Here is a 26,554-nt window from a genome sequence, read left to right on the forward strand (position 1 = left end):
ACAGTGAACTGGGAGCACTGGTGTTGGCCCACGGTTGTCACAGACCCTGAGGTAGCCAGTCTGATACTAGGCACTTGCTTTGCTAAAGCTGCTTTTTGACACAGACTTAGCCTGGACGACTTTAATTCAGGCAACCTAGCCCTTGCAGCCAACTGTCTGTGGAGGGCGTGGGTGTGGTGTGATGGGGTCCCTTTCTTAAACTTTGCAGAGCGGTGGAAACCCAAGGTATGGAAATGTTTTAGCGGTTCTGGAGTTAAATGCAACACATCCCAAGACTATGAATATGAACTGGAATTTTTGATGCCTAAGTTAGTTTTCCTGGGGCTCAACTTGGTGTAAGTAGAACTCACTTTCCCCTGGCTTACAGAGACACATCTTAGTAAAGTTTTTTCTTTCATTAAAATTGACCTTTGTAAGCTTTAAGGAAATATGGGCTTTTCTTGGCTTTCTCCAGGAACTGAATTTGCATGTCTTAACTACAGAAACTCACAGACCTTCTTAATGGAGCTATTTCCTTTTTTTTTTTTTAACATTTTTTTAAATGTTTATTTATTTTTGAGAGAGAGAGAAAGAGACAGAGCACAAGCGAGGGAGGGGCAGAGAGAGAGAGAGAGAGAGGGAGACACAGAATCTGAAGGAGGCTCTAGGCTCTGAGCTGTCAGCACAGAGCATGACGTGGGGCTCGAACCCATGAACCAGGAGACCATGACCTGAACTGAAGTTGGATATTTGACTGAGCCACCCAGGCACCCCAACGGAGCTATTTCAACATGCATTTTAGACAGAATACTTCCCCCAGGGCACAGAGCAAGCTTCTTTCCCTTGGAATCTTGCTCTCATATTTAAATAAGGCATTCTTTTCTCTAATTCTCAAGGTCATGGCCAACAGCCATCCTCAAGACCCTGAAGACACAGCTAGCTGCCTCTATGCCAGATCTAACGTCTTCTTAATACCCTCTCCTTTGAACACCTATTTGAAGATGAGGTAATTTCCTGGAACCTACCCATTGATTGTTTTACTATAACAAGGAATCATCCAACACGTTTTATTTCTTCATTTTCAAAATGTTTGGAAGTGCCTTTACAGAGATGTTAAATATACTGAGAAACATATACAACAGATCATACTGAAAACCATAATATGAGAAAGACATTATACAACCAAAAAAGTATATAGAAGCACAATGTTATCACAGCATGCTCTGTTTATAATATTGGGCATGTCCCAGGCAAGAAGAACCCAGCTCAGAAAGATAGAAAGTAGGGGATAACACCCTTTTGATTCAAATGCCAGACAAAATATCCCCGCTGTTGCCCAGAAGCCACCGGGAAGTGAGCTGTGTGGGTCTGGCCGCTCACTGCGCTCTGCAGCCCAGATCAGATCCTCCTGCCTGAGAAGGGTCTGGAATTGGGCAACTGACAGGTAATTGTGAGCAAACAGCATGCTCTTTAGACACATGTTGTAGGTAAGCAGCATTGTAAGAATTGTTTGCCACAGGGAGACAGACATGATCCCCCCCACCCCCCGCAAGACCACAGATCTGCTGTATGATCCCCACTGTCATTCACATTTGTCTTACAGCCAACTGGGGTGACCACTTATTCCTTCCTTCTCTACTCCACTCCTGACCTTCATCGTTTTGGCATTTGTTTCAACCCATGGTGATGCCTAGAACATCAACTGTCGTGGGGGGGGGGGGCCGGGGCGGGGGTGGGCAACAGATTTGTTCCTGGAATCTGCATTGAATTTTAAACTGGTGTTCAAAATAAGGCTCCCAGTGGACGACAGCTATGGGAAAGGTCACCCACTCGGTGGTCTGCGCCAAGAGGAAGCACTTTGGTCTCTCCCTTTTGGCGAGTCTTGGCATCTTTGGGGATGTCAACTGGCAGTGGTAAGCAAGTTACTGCACCAGACCAACTGAGACAGTCAAAGGTCCCGCACAAGCTTACAAATGTGCCAGTAGAAATGCACAGCTAGAAGAGTGGGCTACAGTGGTGAGTACTTAGAAGGGTGTGCTTACCAGTGCCCGATGGGTGCCCCGTGTCAGCCTAAAATATCCATGGGATTACAGTATGTTTGCCCTATGTGGGAATGTACCCAGATAAAACAGAGATCCTACAGTGGTTATGACAAAGAAAAAAAAAGGCACACTCTCCAAGGAAGCATCTCTAAGTGAAGAAACTACATTGTACAGGCAGTGTCTACACTGGCATCGGTGTTATTTAGCAAGTCAGATTCCTACAAAGGAGGTGATCATAAAGTAGCAGATTATTTCAGCTCCAACCTTATAATGGTGCATGCTCTTTGGCCAAAGGAAGAAAAACAAGAAGGGTCAGGTCAACAGTGATTTAATCGATCCTAGAGAAGTAATATTTTCAAATAGAGCAGTCAGTATCACATGGACCCCGAATTCCAAAGCAACATCCATCTCTCTGTTTGTAAAGTGCTTTGTCCCAACGGGCAGTGGTAGGTGCATAAAAAGATCACCTGTCTCTTGGCTTCTCCAGGTTCTAAAGAGATTTCAACCCCCAAGATAAAATTAAATGGTTTCCTCTTCAACAACTGACCGAGGGCAAGAATTAAAGCCAAAGAAATCATAAAGGCATCTCATGGAACTTAAAGATTGTCCAGTTTGGACGGTGTGATCACTTTCTTGGCCTGGGTGGGGAGGGCCATTGTCCTATTGGACTTGAACTGTTATTTCCCATCTGGAAAGTGACAGTGTCCTGCTCACCTTGTCATAGACGTGTCTATAAACACTAACTGTGGTTATAATGCTTCTGCACCTTCTTGTACTTTTTCACATTTCTAAAAGCAGACAGCTTTCTAGAACCAACCTAAGTTGTGTCAAACCATAAAGAAATTAAATTAGGCATTCAGGAGTCCACTACCCCCAAAACTTGAAACGCAGCGTTTGCGTTTTGCACACACTCAAAAGTCCCTTTATGGACCTCATTTCAAGCTCCTTTTTCTTTTTTCCTTCTCTTTTAGAAACCAACTGTACTAACTGTATGCACGCACTCTGGGACCTGGGGAGAGCCTGCGGGGTCCGTGGCTCCGTCCTCCCATGTTCCAAGGATGAGGTCTAGGAGGAGGGGGTCGGTGAGAAGCATTTGCCCAGAACGTGGAAAATCCTCCACACCTGGGAGAGCCCCTGGGCGCATCTGATGCCTGCTACTCCACAGAGTCGATTTCACCAGCCAACCCCATGTGTATACCCAGTGCCTCAAAATGATGTCTGCAGAGCCCATTTAGGGGGCATTTATCGTGACGTGTCAAGTTACTGCCAGAGTGGTATCCCCTCCTCCTGAATGCAAGGGACGGCATTTGCCAAAATACCAAACATGATGCTGGCAGTGTCGGGAAGGACACACATGCCAACTGAGGAACTTCGGGGGCTCGGCAATGCCTGGCCAGCAGTCAGCTGAAATGCTTACGTCAACCTCCCAAGCAGGAGCCTGACAGTCTTGTGTTTTTCTTATGTCTCTAGAGCTCTGCCCGTTCTGGACCCTCAGCACCCAGCCCCGAACACATACACACAAGGGAGCCATTGACAAGGGAAGACCAGAAGGGAGACTGAGGTCAGGGGCCACTGCGTCCTGCACGTCAGCACCGACTCCAAGATGGTGTGGCCCTCGACAGGGACGTGAGCGCCACAAGCCCACCTTCTAAGACATCCCGGAATAAGTGTCCCCCAGCTGGGAAAACAAATGAGAAGCTTTCCAGAGGTAAAAGCTGTTTGCAACTTTTAAGAAACATTTTCTTTTGGTTTCCATTTATTGCTGTATCAATTGTATTAAAAATCTCTGGCTAAGAAGAAAAAATATATAGAAGAAGAGTGAATTCGTACAGAGGCTGAAATTGAAGAGGGAATATGTGCATAAAATAAGGAAACAACCGAAGAATGTTTAAGCGTTTATTTTCACGTTAAAAATGAGGAGTTACCCTGTGGTTAGAATATACCTTTATGCTGGAAAATGTAGTCACTTTTATCTGAAGTATTTTCAGGAAAAAAAAAAAAGAGGAAAAAAAATCCAGAAGTAATGAAGAGTGAGATCAAGATCTTCTGGCAGATTCCATCCGTGATGCCACCGTGAGCCATGTCCTCTCCAGGCAGCGGTCCTAACCAGCGCCCCGCAGGAGGTTAGGCCCGGTGTTTTCCCCACCATCGGTTTGGATATTTTTGAGCGGGGATGTCTGTACATTTAAAAGCTACAGCATTGCATGCTTTTATTATAAAATGTATTTATTCCTGCGCACTTCTCAGCGCCCCAGGGAACTGCCTCTGTTACATACAAAAATATCTGCTTTCTGTATCTTAGCATAGCCTTTCAACCACCCATCCCGTCCCTTCCTTCACATAACAGGTGATACTCGGTACATCACACATGTATACTGTTGACGGAGGAGACGGCTACTGAGTTTATAAACCATCCGTCGTGTCATTTACAGAGACGAGCATGAAGGATTGAAGCCATTTGTGAGATGATTCGAGTAGAAAACACAATGGTCCTGGTGATATGGAGGAAGCAGGTGCAACCACTCTGTGTGGTCGTTGAAGGGGGACTGCTTAGTTCTCTGACAGAGCCTTGGCTGGTCCCAACACCCCACCATGGGAAGATGCCTTTCTAAAAGGGGGAGAAGAGGGTGCAAACAACAAAATGCACAAAGGCAGACTTCCTAAAACTTAAAAATCAGCGAAGTACAAGGTACCTGTCTACGGATGTGGCAATGGTACAGAAATTAATCCGTGTTTTCCCTGCATTAACGTTCATACACAGAAACGCTCTGCCTGGAGTTTAAGTCTGGGAGCTTACCCTGGCCAGGGTGCAACACAAAACAGGAAGTCAGTCAGTCCTCTGCTGGCACGTGCAGAGTGTCCCGAGGTTTGCTGGGTGGCGCCCTTCGGGGAAACTTGACGTGTCTTCTGGCTTTCCCTCCGATGCAACCCGTGTGTGCTCACACCGCGCTTCTGTCTTGCGGCAGCCGCTCCTCAATCCCTGGGTGTGGCGTGGAGAGCAGCACATCTGGCCGCTGGGAACACTGGCCTCACCCTCCCCCGTTCTAGGTGGCCCGGTCCTCGAGGGTGCCTGGGCCGCCCTCCCTGTGACCCGCGAAGTTCCCAGCCTGTGTCCCAAGGCTTGCTGGCGTCCGCCTCGGGGGTCGGAGGGAGGTCTAAGCATTCGCTTCTTGGGGAGAGGAAGGGACTTTATCAATGCTGTTCTTTTCAGGTTACTACTCACACCGATCAGTTGGATATGTCAGCTATAAAAACCTGGAAAATCCAGGCACATGCAGGTCCCCAGGGAACTGTATTCCAAGGTTTCATGATTTAGGTCTGTTCCCCATCTAAGTTTAGATATGTAGAGGCATAGTTCCTATTCATTTTAAATGATCTATTGGAAATCAGGCAGGTATAATCCACGGCTGCTGGTCAGCGGGAGATATTTAGAACAAAAAGAACTTCATTGAAATCCTGGATAGCGGAATGATGCCCGTGGCAAATCGGGGGACCGCGGACCGTGCTGGTTCCTGCTACATACCGTTCTCTCTGGCTCTTCACTACCAACACACTCATGTACGTATGTATGTGTGCGTGCGTGTGAGCGTGTGCTGTGTGGTAAGAGGGACCCCTCCTCCGTGACCTTCCATTCGACTTTCACGTTGAACTGAATTTGAGCGGAAACGGACAAAGGAGACTGTGCAGAGCCTGGATCAGCCACGGGAGGCATCTTCAGGACCGCGGACAGCTCCCGACTCCTGAGAACCTCTGACACGTTCTACGTTCTAGGGCCCCCGAGTTTGCGCTCTGCCCACATCAAACGCTCAGACCCCAGGGAATGCTCTGATTTGCAAGCTTGTCAGTAACGCTAATCATGGCAATGGTAACGTCCTCCTTCCTTTCCAGATCACCCCCCTGCCAGAGCCTCACTGCACCAGTGGGGGGCAGCCTGCTGTGTGAGAATGTGCGGGAGGCTCCCTATACCAGCTGAGTGTCCTCCGTTTCAGACATGAAATCCCCATTATTTTTGGGATTTTGCTGAAGATCCAAAGGGAGAGAAAATTGAGAACGTCTTACAGAAGGAGTGGGGCTCATTTAGACAGCTATGCTGCATTAGCGTGTGAACTTCCTTTCGGCCTCCCCAGCTAGCTCTGAGCCACCTCCCCTGCCTCGAACCCCTGGTGACAGTCTCCCCGGGCTCCCTGAGGTGCCCTTCCTGCCAGACGTCAGCCATCTCTTTGCAAACTCCCTCTGAAGCTAACGCCTGGGTCTCCTGGCTTCGTTCACCCACCGAGTTGAAAGATTTTTTTGCAACTTTACCAGCTTCACTCCTCAACCCCCAACTTAAACACAAGATCAACTGAACACTGGCCTCTCAATATCAGGTCCACGTCCCTGGTAACGTATGCGCGGTTTACAAACCCACCGCAGTGCTGTGGGCGGGAGACACAGGTCAGAGGAGGCTGGGCTGTCCTGCCCCCACGCACGGAACACTTCCCAACAACAACCGAACGCCTCTCATTCTAACAGCTTGCTCAGCAGCCGTGAGGAGTCAAGAAACCGCTTCCCCGCGCCTTTGCTGCCCTGGACTTTAAATTTCTATTTCCTAGGGACGTAAGTGGCAACAGAAAGCTCGGAATTGGTGGCCTAGTGCACTGTCCGTCTTCACCTCTATCCCATCTCAGTAGAATGTTCTTGTGAGTATGAGAAATTCTAATCTAACCTGAAATTCTTGCTTTGCCTGAAACCGTTCATGCAATTCCTTGAAAAATATTTTTGTATTTAAAACTTATGCAGGGGCCATGCTTTTTTTTTCCTATTGCCACTTTGACTTTCCAATAGCTATGGTTTTTTCAGCATAACTGCTTAAACTCTTGAACGGCCATTTATTTTATGTTGTTTGGGGGCAAACCCATTGCTTTTCTCCATCAGAGCACACCCTGTATAGGTTTTATCTCTGCCAGAGTCGCGACTGATGGGTTTTGGGGGGGGTAAGGGTTGGGGGTCATTGTATGGAAGGATTTCTACATATTGCTAAGTGGAGACATCACTCTACTTTCAAATTGTTGTGGTGGTTGTTCCAGTAAAACGGAAGTTTAATCTGAATGCATTTCCCATGCAATTTCCTTTCTGTGTATATTAGTTTAAGATTTTGATTTCCATTTGGATAACACATTGCGTTGACCAGAAAGCACCAGTATAAAGACAAACTATTTCGGGGTCTTTTCTAAAGCCCTCAGAAATGCACTCCAGGGATTCCCCGTGAATCTTCCACAGGCAGAAGATAAAAAATAAATGTGGTTGACAAGTGTTCACCAAAGTTTTTAAGCTTCATATAGAAAACTGTAAAGAGATGGCCCTCCCTCACAGTATATTAATATTTTGTGTAAAACCCCATGTCCCCAGTCCTGATACAAGGAAGCTTCACAACAAAGAGAAGGAAGGACATTGTGAGGATAAGTTTCTCAGATACGGCCCCTTATCAGGTAAGGAGTGTGGAAAACCGGAGGACACCTGACGTCCTGCACGGACGCGGCAAACGTCAGCGACTCAAACTCATGTGTAAATCAAACATCTCAGAGAGAAGACCACAACTGCTTTTCTTCATGTTTCAAAAAGAATTCCAGAGGCCAAAGGAAACCAGGTGCAGGTGCAAATGTATATAAAAATAACGAGCAGCGCTCATAACAAATAAGGGCGGCTACATTCGGCATCTTTCGCGTACGTCCAATCTCGGGCCAAGGGCAAGGAGTGTCCACTGTGCTTTAAAAGTTCTAGGAATAGAAAAATCAACACCCAAGCCTTTTCTAAATCCACACGGCCGTTTGTCGCGAGATGACTAACAACGTCTGTGGGGTCAGGTTTATTGTATTTGAACTGAGCTAGTATCAGGCTGCAGATACTACTGTTGTCTTAGAACTTCTCCAGGATCTATGTGTGGCCGCTTTAGAGACATTTCCCGGCTTATCACCCAGCTGCTGTAGCTCTCCGGGCCTCTGACACCTGCTCAGAAAGGGATCCCTCCCAGACCTCCACAAGTTAACCTTTGTTAAATCACCCCCTATTGCTGAACAAACTCACTGCTCCACCGTTCAAAAAACAGAAGGCATAAAGGTGAATACAAACGTAAGAAAGGAGTTCACATCTGGTCTTGCAGCCTTTCCATATAGTCTCTAAGGTCCCGGGGGCCCCCCAGCCCGGTGTCCTGACAGACCCACTTGATGTTATCCTCACTGTCAAACAGGATGGAGTTGGTGTATGGGCCACCGTCCTCCGGGAGGATGGTGGTGTAGGAAGTAAACTTGACTCTCTTCCTCTTTGGGCCCGATGGGTTTATAGGCTCACTTTTAATGTCTTTGTCATAGACATAGTCAGAGGGTCTGAGTAGTTGACTATGGAAAGTCTTCTGGGAGCCGCCGTTGAGAAGGAAGTTCCTCTCCTCGAACTGCAGCCCCCTGTCTATCATGGTTGTGCACTCCTCCGACGGGAGGGTGATGTCCACGGGGTTTTCCAGAAGTTCTACTTCATTCCCAAGCCAGACCCAGTCATGGGAATGGGGGATGTTGCCTTGTTCGCTCACAGCGAACCTTTTGTGTCTGTATTTCCAAGCAAATGCCACACAGTTGATTAAGAAGACCAAAATGGCCAAGCAGAAGACACAGAGCAGAGCGTACATGCCGATCTCCAAGTCAGTTAACCCCCTTGAGGTCACTGTAAGGTCACTGGGATTATTGGGTTCCGGTAACTTCCCTTGAGTGGGGAAGCTTGTGAAGGAGTCTGGACCACCACTCTTGAGCAACTTCTTATCCTTTCCTTCCAGGGGGTACTGTGGGGTTGTGCTTTTGTTGCTACGTTCCTCGTGGCCGACAGAGGCGCCATGTTGGAACCACTCCTGAACCGCTCTCTCCTGGTTTCCTTCACGCTGTATGGAATTACTGAAGTGGTCTTTGTATTCCCGACCGATGCCCTCGATATCGTTGGTGCCTCCTAGGTGCTCATCAACATTTGGTTCAAATTTGACCTTGACGTTTCCTTTACCCACGGCAAGAACACTCTTCCTCTTGGTCTTCTGACAGGGTTCGCTAATCATCATCTCTAATTTAATCAAGGGACCTTGCCCTTCACCCTGTGCAACCACAACCGGCCACTTGGACTGAAGGTTTGCCTGGACAGACACCACCATTTCATCCAATGATGACACAGTAACTGAAAAATCCTTGGGATCATAAATGTCTAAGGGTGTCACCGAACCATCACTGAACAAAATCCAAGAACTGACTATTGCTTCCTAAGAAAAATGAAACCAAAGCATTATGTTATAATCAGGTTCCTTCACATTGCAAACATAAATACGACTTCCTATATAATATCATTTAAATATACAGATGGAGAAAAATAAACTTCTATGGTTTAAATCTTGAGCCGTTCCTGGCATGCCTTGAACTGACATCAATAACATACTACTGCTCCACTGATATGCGAAGCAAATAATATACTTTAATGAATGCATTAAGGTGCATATGAATTTATTGCATGCCGCACAACAGAAGTTGACTTTGACCTTTCTAAAAAACATTTTGAAAGATCAGGCAATTTATCTGAATCAAGATCAGGTGCAACTAATCAGGCTACTGCTCCAGATAATATCGCTGTGAACATTCTTTATTAGGAAGCCAGTGCTGATGAAGCAAAACACGCACTGGGTAAGGAGCCTGGGGAAAGATGCCTTATGGGAAGGAGCTCACCGGGAAGGCACAGCACCCTGGTGTCTTTATAAACACTCGTTATGAGTTTAAAGATGGAGGAGAGCTTCAGAGTTGGCAATGACTGTAAACGGTAGCGATTTGGGGCCCATCAGCCGCGCTTGTTCAAGCAGCTGACGTGGAATTTCCAAGTACCAAAACCACCTGCTTTGGCAAATGGAAAAGCCTGTGATCCTATGGTCATGGGACAGCAGAGTGTGCCAAGCACAGATAAGGCTGCTGCAGAGCAAGTGGAGTATGGACGCATGGTTGATGTATAAGACCATGTATGAGGAAAACGTATCTAAGTCGCTGGTATTTTTCTCGAAAAAAGGCAGGGCCATCTGGATAAGAAGCAGGAAGGAGCTTCACGGACCACCCATCCTAGCTTCAACTGATGCCCTCTGCAGATGCGCGGGGGAGGGGGGAAGTGGTCTCAAACGACCGGGGACAAAAGGACTCTGGGATCCCACCTGCTGCGGGGCTCGGAGAACGTCCTGGGCAGCCACCATCGAGACGATGGCTCTCTTGTCCGCTCTGTGAGGCTTCAGGGCAAGAGACAAGCCAGCCACCAGCTGCACGCCCAGGTCGGCGATGGTGACGCGGTCATCCAGGACGATCACCGTCTTCTCGGCCAGGATGGAGTCAGAGAGCGGGGAGAGGACCTTCAAAGGAAGCGACCAAGCTCCAGTGTGTGCTCCACTCAATGGTTTTAAACTCCTAACTGACCTTTTCCATCAGCGTGTTCCCTCAGTTGTCTGCCAAGTGAGTGCGCTTGGGGGACTCTGTAGGGAAGGGTTATGCTATGGTCCAGTGACACTCGCCAACTGGAGGAGTTTGACAAACATCACGTCGGTCCATTTCCTTGCCTCTGACTCCTGCCATGACAACCACAGTGTATTTTCTGAGAAGAGCTCAATTTCACATAGAGACAAGAGCTAAAAGTTGCCCACCTTGGGACCAGGCACTCAAAGAGCAACGGTTTCCCAACAACTGACATTTAGATGTGAAAATGGCGGAATGGGCCATCTTCTCCTGCTCACATCCTTCCAGTGGGCACTTAGCTGTGCACTATGGGACAACAGTGATCGTGGCGCGGGCCACTGTGCCACCCCTGGAGAGACCACGTAAGCAAAGTGGAGGAGGGATTGTTACCGTACTGAGAAGTCACTCCTTCTAATTTACCATCTAGTTTGCAACCAGTGGTGCTTAACGAATGGACAGGAATATCCAGCAGGCAGAATTTCCAGAGCTGCCCCCCTCCCCGCCGCCCCGAAGACGTCCTCACTAAATTCTCAAACCTGGGAATGTGATGAGAAATCACTCTCATGATTATGTTGGCGTTTCTACGGCAGGTGCACCTTCAAACAGGGAGCTCATCCTGGATTATCGGGGGGGGGGGGTTGTAATGAACATCACAGAGATCCAAAGTGTGAGAAGGATTTGACCCAGCTGTTACTGCTGATGGAGGGGCCACATGAGACATGACGTGGGTGGCCCCTCTGGGAGCAGTGAGTGGCCCCTGTTAACAGTCCGCGAGGAAACAGACTCCTCAGTCCCACACCCGTGAGGGACTGCATTCTGCTAACAAGCTGAATGAGCTGGGAAGCAAATCCTTCCCAAAGGCCCCAGAGAAGCCCAGCCTGGCCATCACCTTCACCGCAGCCTTGTGACAGCCTCAGCAGAGAACCCAGCCCAGCTCTCGTCGACTCCCGACCTACAGAACTGAGTTCATAAATGAGGCGTGCCTTTGGCCGCTCGTTCTGTGATAACGTGCTAGAGAGCCACGGGAGAATAACACAAAATATTGCACGTTTCATCCAGTTTCGTCAACATTGGCTGTGGCACCACCTAAAATATGACTTAATTAACTACGAGTGGTAACACTTTAAATTTTTGCTAGAAAACGTGCTGCAGCATCTCTGCATAATTATGCCATTCAAACTGACCGGGAAAATAGTTTTACTCTTCCTCTAGTAAAATACAGAGCACTTCACTGTGGATTTTTAAATTCTTTTTAGTGCAAACATGTTATTGAAGAATTTACTGTCCACGGGGCGCCTGGGTGGCTCAGTCGGTTGAGCGTCCGACTTCGGCTCAGCTCGTGATCTCACAGTTCGTGGGTTCGAGCCCCGCGTCGGGCTCTGTGCTGACGGCTCGGAGCCTGGAGCCCGATTTGGATTCTGTGTCTCCCTCTCTCTGCCTCTCCCCCACTCATGCTCTGTCTGTCTGTCTGTCTGGTGTCTCTCTCTCTCTCTCAAAAATAAACATTAAAAAAACTTTCTTTTAAATTTCTGTCCACTGTTCAAAGTGTAACATATAGCTAAGTGGTTAACCCTCAAGGTTAGGAAAATAAAACTAGTTTTCTCGGGTTTGACCGTCTTCTAATTAGCGGTATATGAAGGGTAAGTTATCGTACTGGGGGAAAGGTGGCTTCCACCGTGCGTTTCATTTAGCTTTGGCGGTAAAAGAAATTAGGGATTTTTTTCTTCCCCTCAACTCTCCCTGAAACGCAAAAATTAATTTAAGTTAGATTATGAAAACTGGTGAATGTTCTACAGCCGGTCATGATTCTCTTGTGCGTGCGCGCGCGCACACGCACACGCGCACACACACACCTGCACGGCGGCATCTACCTGGACGCTCGTCAGTGCAGACTGGGGCCGGGGCTGGGGCCGGGGCCCTGGCAAGGAGGGGGTGGCCCGTACCTGCACGGTGGTGATCCCCGGCTCCCGGCCCACCAGGGTCCTGCCGCCCTGCAGCCGCGCGACCCTTGGCTCCTCCACCTTCAAGAAATCCGTCACCAGGTCGGTGATGTCAAACTGCCAGTCGGGGCCCAGCATGTAGCTCAGCTGACTCAAGTCGGGCGCCTCGGCCACAAACTGGGTGAGGACACGCACCGTGGCATGCTGGTACTGCAGGGAACAGCCTCGCCCCTTCTTCTCCTCGTCCTCCTCGTCCTCGCTCTCCCGGGTGGGCCTGGGGACACAGACCAACCAGGATCAACGCCGCGGCCGTGGAGGAGCTTCGCACACCTCGCCTTCCAGCTTCTCTGGAAGCGTCAGAACACGTGGCGTGGTCTTGCCACCCGCCGGGCCCGCGCACCGTTGGTTCGTCCCCCGTCTGTTCCTTTTCGGTGGTCCCTGTGCACCTGCTTGGAGCACGGAAGGCGAGCGCCGCCCCTGCCTTCACGCGCCCAGCACCGCGGGACATGCCGCCCCCAAACAGGCAGAGGTTGAGTCCCCGCCCTGCGTTCTGGAACTCTGTGGTTTGAAACTGTCCCCGCTGCGGGAACCGTGAGGTCCCGGGTCAGAAGAGCTGCTGGGCCCAGTTCTCGCCCCTCACGCGAGTCCCACACAGGCCCAGGCAGCGAGATTGGCTGCCCCCCTGCTCCCTCCAGGGGTGCGGTCAGGTGTGAGCGGGGGGGGGGGGGACGGCCCCTGAGGATGGCTCAGCACTGTCTCCCGGCTGGCCCTGGACAGGGAGGCCAGAGTGCCCTTTCTCACCCCCTGGCCCACCCGTGGCACCCGGTCACAGAGCTGCTGAGGGGTTCCTGCGGGAATCTCAGGCGCCCTGGCTCAGAGGACCTCAACTGCCGCCCCGCCTGTGCACGGCCCCAGGGAAAAGTCCTCCCTCGCTGACTCTGCTATTCCAGGACCTTCCCCTCGAGAGGAACCGGTCCTGTGTGCCTTTGCGAGAGCACCTTGCTTGGGGAAGGGTCTACGACCGTGGGCAGACAGGGGTGGCAGGGGAGCCAGTGGCTGTAATTCAGACACATCGAGTCAGCCCTACTATGCACTGGGTCTGGGTCTACCCACTCACGGGATCATAGAGCTAACAGGGCTAGCCATCTAGGGGCGGGGTCCACGCCCCTAGAGGGGCTGCTGTGCCCCTCGGTGCCCTCTTCCTCCTTATAGTGACCTCCCTGCATCTTCAAAACAGCCATGAAAGAGGTTCCTATTTCTACACGAAGCCGCCGAGGCTCGGAGTGGTTAACACACGGCCTGGACAGCTGGCGATCAGCAAATTTACAGAGTTCCGTTTGACTTCGGAAACCCACCTTCTTTAAAATGTACCCGCCTGCCTCCCTGAAAGGTCTGGGGACCATTTGGAAAGGAATGGTGTGTAACCAGCATCCATAAAGAAGCATGTTGTGGTCTCCCAAAGCGAGGAGTAAATATCTGTGCTGGTAAGTGAGATGGCTTTAGTGGCAAAGGGACATATCACCAAAAACACGCAATGACATTGCGCAAAGTTATTCCCATTCTACTTTTCAGTGCTTCCGATTTGATCATGGGGAATGAAGGCCTCTGGGGTGCTGGGCTGTCCCTGACGCTTATGTGACACTTGCTGGTCGGCTCATGAAAGACCAGCTCAGCCAGGGGCACCCGGTGGTTCAGCTGGTGAAGCGTCCGACCCTTGGTTTCCGCTCAGGTCACGACCTCATGGTTTGCGAGATGGAGCCCCACATCAGGCTCTGTGCTGACAGTGGGGAGCCCTCTTGGGACTCTCTCTCTCCCTGTCGCTCTGTTCCTTCCCTGTTCTCTCTTTCTCAAGAGAAAGAAATAAATTAAAAAAAAAAAAGACCAACTCATACAAACAGCAGTATCTATACAGAATGTAACACCGACGTTTTCTTTTCTCCGCATTAATTTCTACCAGTTGGCCATTTTTGATAGTTATGTAAAATTTCCCTTAAGTAAGTGAATAAAAGCGAAAAAAAGAACAATATTAAGTATACATTATAGGTGGCATTCAAAAGGGGCAATATCATAAAAGTGGTGAGTGAATAAATGAAGAATTAGAAATACTGTATTAATCAAACCATTCTGTCATTTTGGGACAGATAGCATTCTAGTTTTTTTTTAAGTTTAAATTTTGGGGCACCTGGGTGGCTCAGTTGGTTGAGCGGCAGACTCTTAATTTTGGGTGACGTCATATCTCATGGTGTGTGAATTCCAGCCCTGAGTTGGGCTCTGCACTGACAGCACGGAGCCTGCTTGGGATTCTCTCTCTCTCTCTCTCTCTCTCTCTCTCTAAAAAATAACTTGAAAAAGGTTAAATTTTTCATTAATTAGAAATTCACTGTAAGTTAAAAAATCACGTACAGGGAGTTCTCTCTCGTATGCTCTTTGCTCTGCTAACATCTTGCATGATCCCAGTATAATCCCAAGACCAGGAAACGGACATTGGGACAAACTACAGGGCTCATTCAGGTTTTCACAGTTTAACCAGTGCACGTGCGCGTGTGTGGTTCTATGCACTTTTATCACCAGAGGATTCACGGAACCACAGCCACGACCGAAAGACAGAACTAGTCCGTCCCCACGGGGATGCCCTGGGCTACCCCTTGATAGTCTATGCAGTCCCTAATCCACGGTGACCTCCAGTCTGTTTTCCACTTTCTAGATCATTCTACATGGGACCATGCAGTATGTACTGTCTTAAAGTGCCGGTAAGGGTGTGAATGGAGTAACTAGCTGACATACATGTGGCTGCTGGGAGAGTGAAATGGTACATCCTCTGGAAAATAGTTCGGCAGTTTCTTTTAAAATTAACTACGCCCTTATCACGTGACCCAACAGTTACACCCTTGGGCACCTTCCCCAGAAAACTTATGCTCACACACAAGCTTGCACAGGAGGGTCATGGCGGCTCCATCCATGAGAGCCGCCGCCTGGTGACAGCATGCGTGGCCTCCTGTGGACGATTCAGTACACTAAGATGATACCCCCCACGGATCACCCCTCAACAATACAACTACAGGAATGCTCGATACCGCCAACAACTGGGGTGGATCTCAAGGGACTTCTGCTGGATAAAAACAAGTCCATTCGAAAAGGTCACACACTGAACGGTACCACCTTCCCGCTAGAGAAACCTCTGCTTTCCAGGGCCACCTGGACACTCCCCACATCTCAAGGTCAATGGATTCAGCACTTTAATTCCATCTGTAAAATCCCTTCGTAGACGTTCCAGGTTGGGGTTTGAGTGAACAGCCAGGAGGTGGGAATGTTACAGAGGGGTCGTCTTTAGAAGCCTGGGTACTACACTTCGTCATTTTGTCTTTGGGACAACTCTCTTCAGTGATATCGTCACCTCCAATTTATACATGAAGAAACTGAGGAACAGAGAGGTTCATCAACTGGCCCAAGGTCACACAGCTCTAAGTGGGAAAGCTCGCAAGGGTGAAAACTTCAGCAGCTTCATGCCAGGGCCCACAACGTAACCCCTGCGCCAGGCTCCGCAGATGGAGGTCGACATTTATAAGCAGGGAACTGAAAACGAGCAGCACAGGAAGGAACGATGGGGCAGCGGGGAATAGAAAGAAACGCCTACACCCCGTGTTCTGTGCTTTGCGTGCAGAGCAACATTATACTGAGTCCCAGCAACTGTGCCACGAGCTGGACACGACCCGTGTCTCCGTGAGGCCCTCCTCACGTCGAAGGCTAGTACGTGCCCAAAGTCAGACCCCGCTGAGCCCCAGTCCGAGACCGCCGTGACCCCCTGCGGGCGCATCTCCCCGGGGATCCGGGCGCCAGGACCCGGCCCTCCCTCGGCTGCTCACCTTCTGTTGGAGGCCACGGGGACCCTCCATCCCTTGATCTGGCTCAGCTCCGTGTCCGAGATCTCAATCTGCAGGGGGAGCCTGGGCGCCCACACGGTCACTTCCAGCTGAGACGTGAAGTGCTGGTGGGTGAAGTTCACGGTCGTGTACACTTTGCTCCTCACCTCCTTCCCGTTCACGAAAATGGAGTCACAGTGGTTGGAGACCTTTGGGAGAAGTGAGAGTCTCGAGCTGCATCCGGGAAAACACCGGCGGCAAGGAGGCAGAGAAAGTTCGCAGACTCTGATTTATTAGTCGCCGAGACAATAGCGTCTCATCTGTTGGTAATTCCAACAAAAGGTAATTTGTAGGCACTAATTGGCGACAAATACTGATAAACAGACTCCAGGAAAACCATTTTGCGTTACGAAATACTGACAAGTAAGACCATAAACATAATTTAATGGAGTTCTATAACCTTTGTTGCTTCTTTTGTGGGTTGTTTTTCCCCTCTACCTCACCTTCTTTATGTACTCAAACCACCACTAATCAAACCCCAGGTGCAACATATTTCACTTCACCATGTTTGAAGATGCATGAAAGGTAGCCATATGTCGCTTTAGAAAAACGACTTTATTCAAGCCATACAAACCAAGAAAGCTTGGCACTGCGTTAAAATCCTTGTAGGAAATACTCCCGAAACGGGGATATAATTATTTGTGCCCCCATTAAACTGCACTTTTGCAGACTGGAAGTGAGGGTGTAGCATTTTGCTGTGGTTTTTTGACTCGGCACCTGGCGGCGGGGGGGGGGGGCACCCTCTTAACGTGCACGTGTTAGCAGGTTACGTATCGGACGATTTAAGCCTCTATCTCACTCCACCCCTTCCGGATAAACAAGTAAAATGTTGATGACGTCTCTCCTGGACCTTCCGGAAAATGTCACTGAGGCTTGTAGGTGGGGAGGCCGTGGAGGGGGCAAGGGTCACCTCCAGGTGCAGGGGACACCGAAACCAAGAATTCACCACAGAATCGCAACAGCGAGGGGTCCACAGTCTCATTCTACAGGTGAAGGGGCTGAGGCCAGGGATGTGGTCCAACTGGCTCGGGCCACACGCTGCTTTCGGGGTCCCGCGTCAGTCTGAGCCGCTGGCGGACCTGAGTGCCACCGGGCAGTGTGTTTTGCGAGCCACAAACGAGGACTTACTTCTGACCTCGTCTTCCTCACCTGAGTCGGTACCCACAGCCCAGGCCTCCCTTCCGAGCCCCAGACGCTCGTGTCCCGAGCAAGGTCAGAAGTGCCAACTTCCAAACTCCAAGAGCAAACCTCCTTGTTGTTGTTGTTTTTTAATGTTTTATCGTATTTTTGGGAGAAAGAGAGACAGAGCGTGAGCAGGGGAGGGGCAGAGAGAGAGGAGACACAGAACCCGAAGCAGGCTCCAGGCTCTGAGCCGTCAGCACAGAGCCCGATGCGGGGCTCGAACTCACGGGCCGTGAGATCATGACCTGAGCCGAAGTCGGACGCTTGACCGACCGAGCCACCCGGGCGCCCCTTCAGCCATCTTTAAGTAGATCTGACCACGGCCACTAGCAGAGACATGGGCTGAAATCCCAGTGACACTGACTGGGTAACCCTGGTCCTCAAAGCAGTGAGCGGGGTGCTGCAGGGTGGCCGTGTCAAGCTGGCTCCTGTGAGGACTGGGCAGCCTGAAGTCTGTGCCCTCCAGGGACAAGGGAGAAGAAAAAGGATGACGGGAGCAAATCAGCTGTCTCCAGGGGCATGCCCGAGGAACGTAAATCGGCAGGATTGTGCCCAGGATTTCGAAGAGAGCGAGACTTTCGATGAGAGCAGAAATAGAAGGTTAAAACTCGTTCTTACTTCAAGATCCCGTGACGCTGACACGATGCCGGGCCCGGCTGCCCTTCCCTCAGACACTCAGAAAGGGGTAGGAGCCCCATTTCAGAGAAACCGCTGGCTCAGGTGGACGGCACTGATTCTAGAACCTTCCCGGTCCTACCTCCTACAGAATAGACCTCAACTCTCCCGCATTTGTGGAAAATTCAGGTTCCCCTTGGCTCTGGCTTTCCACCCACCCTCATGCCCCCTGTAAATCACCTCAAGGGGCGCCTGGGTGGCTCAGTCAGTTAAGCGTCCGACTTCGGCTCAGGTCATGATTTCGCTGTCTGTGAGTTCGAGCCCCGCGCTGGGCTCTGTGCTGACAGCTCAGAGCCTGGAGCCCATTTCAGATTCTGTGTCTCCCTCTGTCTCTGACCCTCCCCCGCTCATGCTCTGTCTCTCCCTGTCTCAAAAATAAAAATAAAACATTAAAAAAAAAAAAAAAACCAAACACATCCCACCATCAGGAACGCACCTGTTTTGGAAACCGCGAGGCCCTTTCTGTGCCTAAGAAATGAAATGTCGACACAGTGACAGTCTATATACCCCTTCGGGGCTCATGCAGACTTCAACCTGCCTCATCGTTCAGGCAGTGAGGGATGGCCTGAGTGGACGAACTTAAATGAAGAATGTAACAAAGTCAGAGGCCTTCGAAATGCACTTGGTTTCTTTCTCCTGGGACGTGCCTATCCTTACAAGAAAGTGTGTGTCACCGTCCTTGATTAATTCAATTAAAACAGCTCAGATGAGGTCGGTCCTGCTGAGTGCTAGGCTGTGAGGTGCGTCGTAATGTGTACAAGACATAGCAGATTTCTGGACTGCGTGTTGGTGCCCCCCCAATTCCCATGTTGAACCCCTAACCCCCAATATGGCGCTATCTGCAAATGGGGCCTTTGAAAGGCGGTGGGGTCATGAGTGTGGAGCCCCCGTGAGGGGATCGGCGCCCTTACAAGAAGAGACCCCAGAAAGCTGAATTCCTTCCTCTGCTCCCTCACCTGAGAACACCACCAGGAGAAGCGGTCTGTAAACCAGGGTGGGGGAGGCTCTCCCCAAACGCCCACACTCCGATCTCAGACTCCCCAGCTTTCAAAACCGCGAAGAAAGACGTTTGTTTGTGGATAAGCCTTATTATTTGTGGACTCCGTGTTCTCGAATGTACCTACCGCTCCCACCACTGTCCCGGCAACGTGTGGAAGCTGGCGGGGCGTGAGCTCTGAGTCACCTGCCCCACGCACAGGCTCCCAGCGGCCGATGCTCTGTCCTCTTGTCTCAGCCCCTCACACACAGACGACCAGGGGTTGGACACGGGAGGGGGGCAGGGCTCCGGCTGGGGGGGCAGGTGCACGGGGCTCCAATCCGTGCGCTAGCTCCCGGTTAGTTGGGGGTGGGGGTGGTTCAGGCAAGCCACTGCACGCTTCCCAACCTCATCCTCTCTTTTGCAAAACGAAGAGGCTCTCCCAGGATGAGTTGTTTCTAGGATTCAAGACGACAGCCTACGGGAGGTGTGTATGCGTGTGTATCTCCCCCTGAAGGTTCGCATTTGCTAATTCAGTGTTTGCGGGGACTTTTCCAGGATACGACTTGCGCGAATAACGAGGGCTGGTTAGTAGGCACCCAGTGTTTGCCTCGGACCTCTCCGCCTGCGGCCTTCTCCCCTCTTGATGCGAGCCAGGCAGCACAACCCTCACCCCACCTGCATCGAATCCTCGATAGAAAAGGGAGCGTCACGTGCGAGGGCGTCGAGGGTGCGCGCGCAGCAATGCGACCCTGGCCCAGGGCTCTTTCCTCCGCCCGCTCACACGTCGGGCCTCTCCCGCGACTTCCCGAGGCACGCGGGACAAAATGCAAAGTCGCGATTACAGTTCCTGGACGCGCCTCCCCCAGGCTTCCCCGGCACACACCCCGCCCCCTGCACAGGCTCCCTCCTAGCCGGCCTACCCTCTCGCCCTGGGGCCCCCCCGGCCCCCATCCCCTTCCTCGATCCCCGATCCTCCCGTGCCTGAGACCTGCGGGTCGCTCGCGTCTGAGGCAGTTACGCCAACCCCCGTCCTTGCCAGTGACTGGTTTAGGGGAGGCCACGTGACACGGTTCCCGCCAATGAGGTGTGAGAAGCCGCCTGGGACACCCGGAAGGGTCTCCTTGCTCTGCGACGCGCAGGAAGCTGCCCTCCTTGTCCTACCGGATGTTGTCACACCGCAGATGACGACGACGGGGACTGCAGCGGTGACCTCAGAGCCGGGAGGGAGCTGGCCAAGGAGCAGGCTGACACGGCGAGCACAGAAGGGCAGGAGGAACCGCATCCTGCGTGCGCTGGACGGACCACTGGACCAGCCCACCTGGAACCCCCACCCCTGGGACTGCTGGCACAGGTGATCTATTGGGGTTAAAGCCGTTCAGTCCATGGTTTTTTTGTCACTGGCCACCGAAAGCAGCATGCACTTTGCAGGATAGCCCAGATGTCCCTCCACAGAAGGTATTGTCGGAGTCATTTCTTTTTTATTATTTAAAATTTTTTTAATTAAAAAGAGAGACAGACAGACAGAGTGAGGGCAGGGGAGGGGCAGAGAGACAGGGAGACGCAGAATCCGAAGCGGGCTCCAGGCTCCGAGCTGTCAGCACAGAGCCCCACGCGGGGCTCGAACCCATGAACCGTGAGATCATGACCTGAGCCGAAGTCAGAGGCTTAACCGACTGAGCCACCCAGGGGCCCCTGAGTCATTTCTAATTTAAACTTGGCACCTGCTCGCCTGGTCACTCTGCATCCCCAGTACCCTATTCTCTGATTTACTGGGTGTGCTCCTATGTAGACTGTATTTACAATATTTCTGCATTATTTACAGCGCATCACCCACAACACGCGTAGTGCTCATGTCCTGTGGCTTACGCTGTACTGACTGCACTGGGTAGCTCTTAGCTATGCAATGCGGGACAATTTACCTTCCGACACTGATCCCTGTTGGAATGCTCCTGCTTACTTTCTTGTTCTTCTCTGTTTCCCACCTGGAGGTGATCTGCTTGAGAACGGGGACCTGTCCCTCTTCTTTTTTTTTTAAACATTTAAACGTTTATTTATTTATTTTTTGAAAGAGAGAGAGAGAGAGCAGGGGAGGGGCAGAGAGAGAGAGGCAGGCACAGAATCCGAAGCAGGCTCCAGGCTCCGAGCTGTCAGCACAGAGCCCAAGGCAGGGCTGGAACTCATGAACCGTGAGATCATCAACTGAGCCGAAGTTGGACACTTAACTGACTGAGCCGCCCAGGAGCCCCTGGACCTGTCCCCTCTTAACCGCTGTGTCTCTAGGTCTAGTACAGCGCATAGCAAACTGAGGTGTTCAGCAGACAGACACTCAATGGCAACGTGTCTCCATAGTTTCCTCTGGGTGCGGTTATCCCTGTGGCCCAGGAGTAGCATGTCTGGGTAAGAAGGAGGAAGAGGTACCAAAGGCAAGGTTATCAGGTTAATAACGTTCAGACAAAAGTTCGTTCAGTAGATCGTGAGAGGAGACAGACCAGTAGAAGAAGCAAAGAGCAAAGCTGAGAAAGTTGCAGGTCAAAGATCCGATTAATTTGGATTCCCACTATGAATATGGCCTTGTGGCTAGCACCTGAGATCTCTGTGTTATGCCACCCGTGTGCGTCTGTGTCAGGAGGGGACAGGAGCACACGGCAAGATAAAGATCAGCCGGGTTCCCACCACCCATCTAAGTGATACCTTCAGGGTTCTCTGAGCCCCCAAAGGAACATCGAACACCAAATGCCATGAATCCTAATGTAAGGAGCTGGCGACAGGAAGGTGGACATTGGAAGCAGACACCCTGGGCCGCGTTCCTCTGTGAGCATGTGCGAGATGGCTTGTAAATGTCATATTGGGAAGACTGTCTTCAGAGGTTAATATTTCACTGTCAAATTACGCTTTTGCAGCTACATTACTTTCAAGTAAGAGAGGAAAATACAGGCTCTCCGGATGAAAACAGGTTTCCTTGGGGGATCCTATAAGATAGATCATCGACTTCATTTCCTATTGACAAACAATTGAGTCTGTATTTCAGCCACCCTGTGAGTTTGCCACACTGTCGATCCTTCTGGGGAGAAGGATTGCGCATAAGGTTTCCCTCGAGACCCCTCCCCCATGCCAACAAAGTGCAAGAAAGGAAAAAAGCATACAGGCAGATAGTATGTTTCTCACAATTCACACACACACACACACACACACACACACAGGGCTGAAATCCCACATTAGGATCGGCAAAAGGAAATTAAGAAAAAAGCTTTGACATTCTACTGTCATCTGAATCAAGCCATTTGTATTTATTACCATGTTTAGCAAAATGCACTGTCTGAGGAACCATAGGTACTCAAAAAACATTTATTTTGCCTTGAGTTTTTACACTTCCAAAAATACAAAAAGCAATAATAGCTATCCTGTACTGACTGCTTACTAGGTACATGTGTTGTTGTTTTTTTTTTTAATTATTTAATGTTTTTATTTATTTTTGAGACAGAGAGAGAGCATGAGCAGGGGAGGGGCAGAGAGAGAGGGAGACACAGAATCCGAAGCAGGCTCCAGGCTCTGAGCTGTCAGCACAGAACCCGACGTGGGGCTCGAATCCATGAACTGAGAGATCATGACCTGAGCCAAAGTTGGACGCTTAACCAACTGAGCCACCCAGGCGCCCCTCATGCGTTGCTTTTCAAAAACTTTACAAGTAGAAGTATACTCATTCAATCCTCCAAAGACTACATATGTTAGGTGTTTTGTCCCTGTAGCATGGATGGGGAAACTGAGGCCCAGGAGGGGCTGCTTCTCCAGGGATCAGAGCTGGTGAAGGGCAGAGCAGGGGTCTGCACTCAACCCCCCTGAATCAGGGGCTCTTCAGCACTGTTACCACCCCACGGTCCTGCCCCCAAAAAGCAAGACCCAAATACGCACGCCGGGATTTCATGCCCACCTTACTGAGGTCTAATTTATGTTCCGTGTCTGTTTCAAGGCACACTCGGAGGAGGGTGGTGGTGCACGCACCCATGAAACCACCACCACGCTCGGACACGGAACATTCCCCTGGTCCCAGAAGAGAAGACCCCTTGTGCCTCTTTTTGGCCCACTGTCCCTGGCTCCAGGCACCACGGATGTGCTCTGTGTCACCAAGCATTAGGTATGGACTAGTTCAGACTAGCTTGATCATTAGTCCTCAAGTCCAGGGAGAGGGAGCCAGACTGAGGTCCTGAGACCAAGGTCCTCCATCAAAGCCTTCCCCCCTCACATCTGAACATCACTCCCCGTCCTCCGGGGCCAGACTCCGCACCTGTGAAGCCGAGGACACTAAACTTTCCAGCTCTGACATTCACCGTTCTGTCATTTAGAGGATTCAGAGACAAGAGCTCAGGGCTACAGTGTATTTTGACAAAACGTAACTCTTCTCTGCCTGAGATCCCTCAGCTGTAAAATAAGAATAAGTCATCCACTCATGTAACAAATATTTTGTGAGGCGGGGTGGGGGGGGGGCGCCCTGGATGGCTCAATTGGTTAAGTGTCCAACTCTTGATTTCTGCTCAGGTCATGATCTCACAGTTTGTGAGTTCGAGCCCCGCGCTGGGCTCTGCGCTGACAGTGTGGAGCCTGCTTGGGATTCTCTGCCTCCCTGTCTCCCTGCCTCTTTCTCTCTCAAAAATAAATAAATAAACATTAAGAAAACAAAACAAGTGTTTCGGGAATATCATCTAAGACCTGGGAATTGTCCTCAGTGTTGGGGACGGAGCTGGGGGCACACAGGCCCTGCTGTTAAAGATGCAGAAGTCTGACAGACAGAGCAGCCACGCAGCATGTGGATAGAGAATACACATCAGGTCACTGGGGGGGGGGGTTGAAAGAAAGCTGGAGCAGGTGGGAGCACAGGCGGTGGTGACGGAGGGGCCCGTCCAGTGGGAACGGGCAGGCGTTCGAGCAGAGACATACACGCAGCAAGGAGGGAGTCGTGAGAACATGCACATCTCTGAAAGCAGAGGAAACAGGAAGTGCAAAGGCCCTGAGACAGGGATTTTCTTGCCATATTCAGGGACCAGGAAAAGAGGGCAAGTAGGGCAGAAAGGTAGCCAGGGGGTTGGATGTGACCCCACTAAGCGAGGATAACGAGAAGGTGAGGAGTCTGGAGGAAAGGAACGGCATGGTCAGACAGTGTGAACAGGAAGCCTCCGGCAGCATCAGAAGGACAGGGTACCGTGTAGGGTCCACTGAGCCGCTCCAACAGCGACACGAGGGTGGCTCGGATCAGGGTGGGAGGGAGGGAGGCAGTGAGAAGTGGTCCGACGCGGGATGTGCCGTGCAGGTAGCCCTGGGTGACGTGGGCAAGACACAGACAGGTGTCTCAGGCTTGGGCCTGAGAACACAGGAAAAAATGGCACCGGCATCCCTGAGACAAGGGGAGGCTGCGGGAGAGGCGGAGAGAAAGAGTCCGGAGCTCGGGTTTGAAAATGTTACATTTGAAATGCTTATTAGACATTCGGATGAAGATGTGACGTGAGAAGTTGGAGACCCGAGCGTACAGCTCATGAGAGATTCGGTCTGAGGAAATACATTTGGGTTATGCCGGCACCAACATGCCACGTTCAGAGCCAGGGGACGGAAGGATACCCCGTGTGTGAGCCTCGGGCGGGCCAACACTTCCAGGTCACGAACGGACACAGTAAGGGACACTGAAAACATGGGGCCGGTTTGTTACAAAGGGAAGGCACAGGAGAGCAGGTGTCTTGGCAGGTAAGTGACGGAGGTGCTCGAAGACGCTGTGACCGGTTATCAGTGCTGCGGGGGGAGGTCAAGTAAGGCGTGGACAGAACCTGAGTGCAGGCACCAACCTTGCAGGAGACCCTGGAGACACATGGGCACTAGGCAGCGGAACAGACCCGCACCTGGCGGGGGAGGCTCAGGGCAGGATTTGGGGCAGAGGAGAAATTCATCGCCTGACCACCTGGAACTCACGGCTCAAGAGAAGCTCACAGAATCAACACTTCCTGAGTGAGCGCTAGATGCAAGCGGCTGATAGAATACCGTGTTGTAACGCTCCAGCACCCCTGAGCGGTAACCTGCTGTGTAACAAGACGGAGAGGAAAACAGACCTCGTCAGGGAGGTTCTTCAGTCCAGCCACCAAAATAGGATGAAAGGAACAGCTTTGAATCCAAATGACAGCCCCGCCTTATCTCTTTTCTGCTTATTATGGATGTTTGATAAGAAATACAATTGCTGAGAAGTTTGTTTTGCTTGCTGTTTGCTATGAGCATTGTGAGACCTTTCCTGATTGTAACCCACTGTAGAATGGGCTGTAAAACTTCCTAAATGTAGTCTGATATGTAATGGAATGAGTGATTGTATACAAACTAACCGGCATTTCTCGCTTCTGTAAACCTGCTTGCTTAGCACATTCCTCACCTATCCCCTTCCCCCTTTCTTCCTCTCGCCACAAGTAAAAACCTCCCCTGTGCTATTTGTCTCTGTCTATAAAAACGCTATACCAACCCTAATCGTGGCCTCGTGTCACCGGCGACGAGTGCGCAGAGGACCAGGTTCGAACCTGCAATAAACGACCCTTGCCGCTTGGCTTTGACTTACGACTCTGGTGGTCTTTTGTGGGAGGTTTTGGAACTTCAGGCATTACAAGGAGACAGGACGAAAATCTACGTACACAGAAGTGCAAATGAATAGTTTGCAAGCAAGTGGACAGGGAAGGATCGGGGGAAGTTTTCCAGGGCCCAAGGGGGGATCAGTGAGGAATTCTCTTAACACAGGTATGACCTTTCTGGTCCCCGGTGGGTAGCTAGGAAGACGAAACCTAACGGACTGCAGTTTACAATTTATGAAATACTGTGGCATCTGAGATTCTCAGTGGCCTCATGTGGCAGATTTCAAGACTGTGCCCAGCACAGCACCCTTCCCTTTGCCATGCGACTCTGCTGTTCCCCCCGCCCCCCGGAGGCAAAACATACTTTCTTCCGTAACATTGGGTTTGGGCAAACGACTCGCTTTGTGCCGTAGAATTTTTAGCAAAAATGCCACAATGAAACACTCCAAACATAGTTAAAGGATTGGGTTTGCTCTCTTGGTGTCTGTGGCCTGGATGAGCTGAACCCCAGCAGACCTGGAGGCCCGCAAGCAATGACGAAGTGCTTATGGTGGCCCGCGGTTGAGATACGGGGGCCGTTTGTTACGTAGGAGTAACTAATTGATGCACTCGATGACAGTGTGTCTCAAACAGTGCTGTGAATCCCAAGCCACCACAGAAAATACATCTTACGTTATGACCAATCCACAAGATGTATATACAAGGGACAGAAACTAAAGTTCCGTGAAAAAGTACTTACCCTCACTACCTGTCACTCG

General features: G+C 50.7%; 1 protein-coding gene across 4 annotated transcripts in view; it reads right to left on the minus strand.

Annotated features, from left to right (window-relative positions):
- Window positions 1-3,904: 3,904 nt before the first annotated feature.
- LOC102961648 (transmembrane protein 132B) overlaps window positions 3,905-26,554 on the minus strand; it is a 326,995-nt gene continuing 304,345 nt past the window's right edge. For all 4 annotated transcript variants that reach the window (XM_042961913.1, XM_042961914.1, XM_042961916.1 and 1 more), the window contains 4 exons: window positions 16,314-16,519; window positions 12,454-12,724; window positions 10,219-10,410; window positions 3,905-9,291 (listed from right to left, as the gene is read on the minus strand). In XM_042961913.1, the coding sequence (XP_042817847.1) occupies window positions 8,143-9,291; window positions 10,219-10,410; window positions 12,454-12,724; window positions 16,314-16,519 (1,818 nt within the window). In that variant the 3' untranslated portion in view covers window positions 3,905-8,142. The remainder of the gene's footprint in view (window positions 9,292-10,218; window positions 10,411-12,453; window positions 12,725-16,313; window positions 16,520-26,554) is intronic.

The sequence above is a fragment of the Panthera tigris genome, chromosome D3 (assembly GCF_018350195.1).
Source record: "Panthera tigris isolate Pti1 chromosome D3, P.tigris_Pti1_mat1.1, whole genome shotgun sequence".
Taxonomy (NCBI): Eukaryota; Metazoa; Chordata; class Mammalia; order Carnivora; family Felidae; genus Panthera; species Panthera tigris.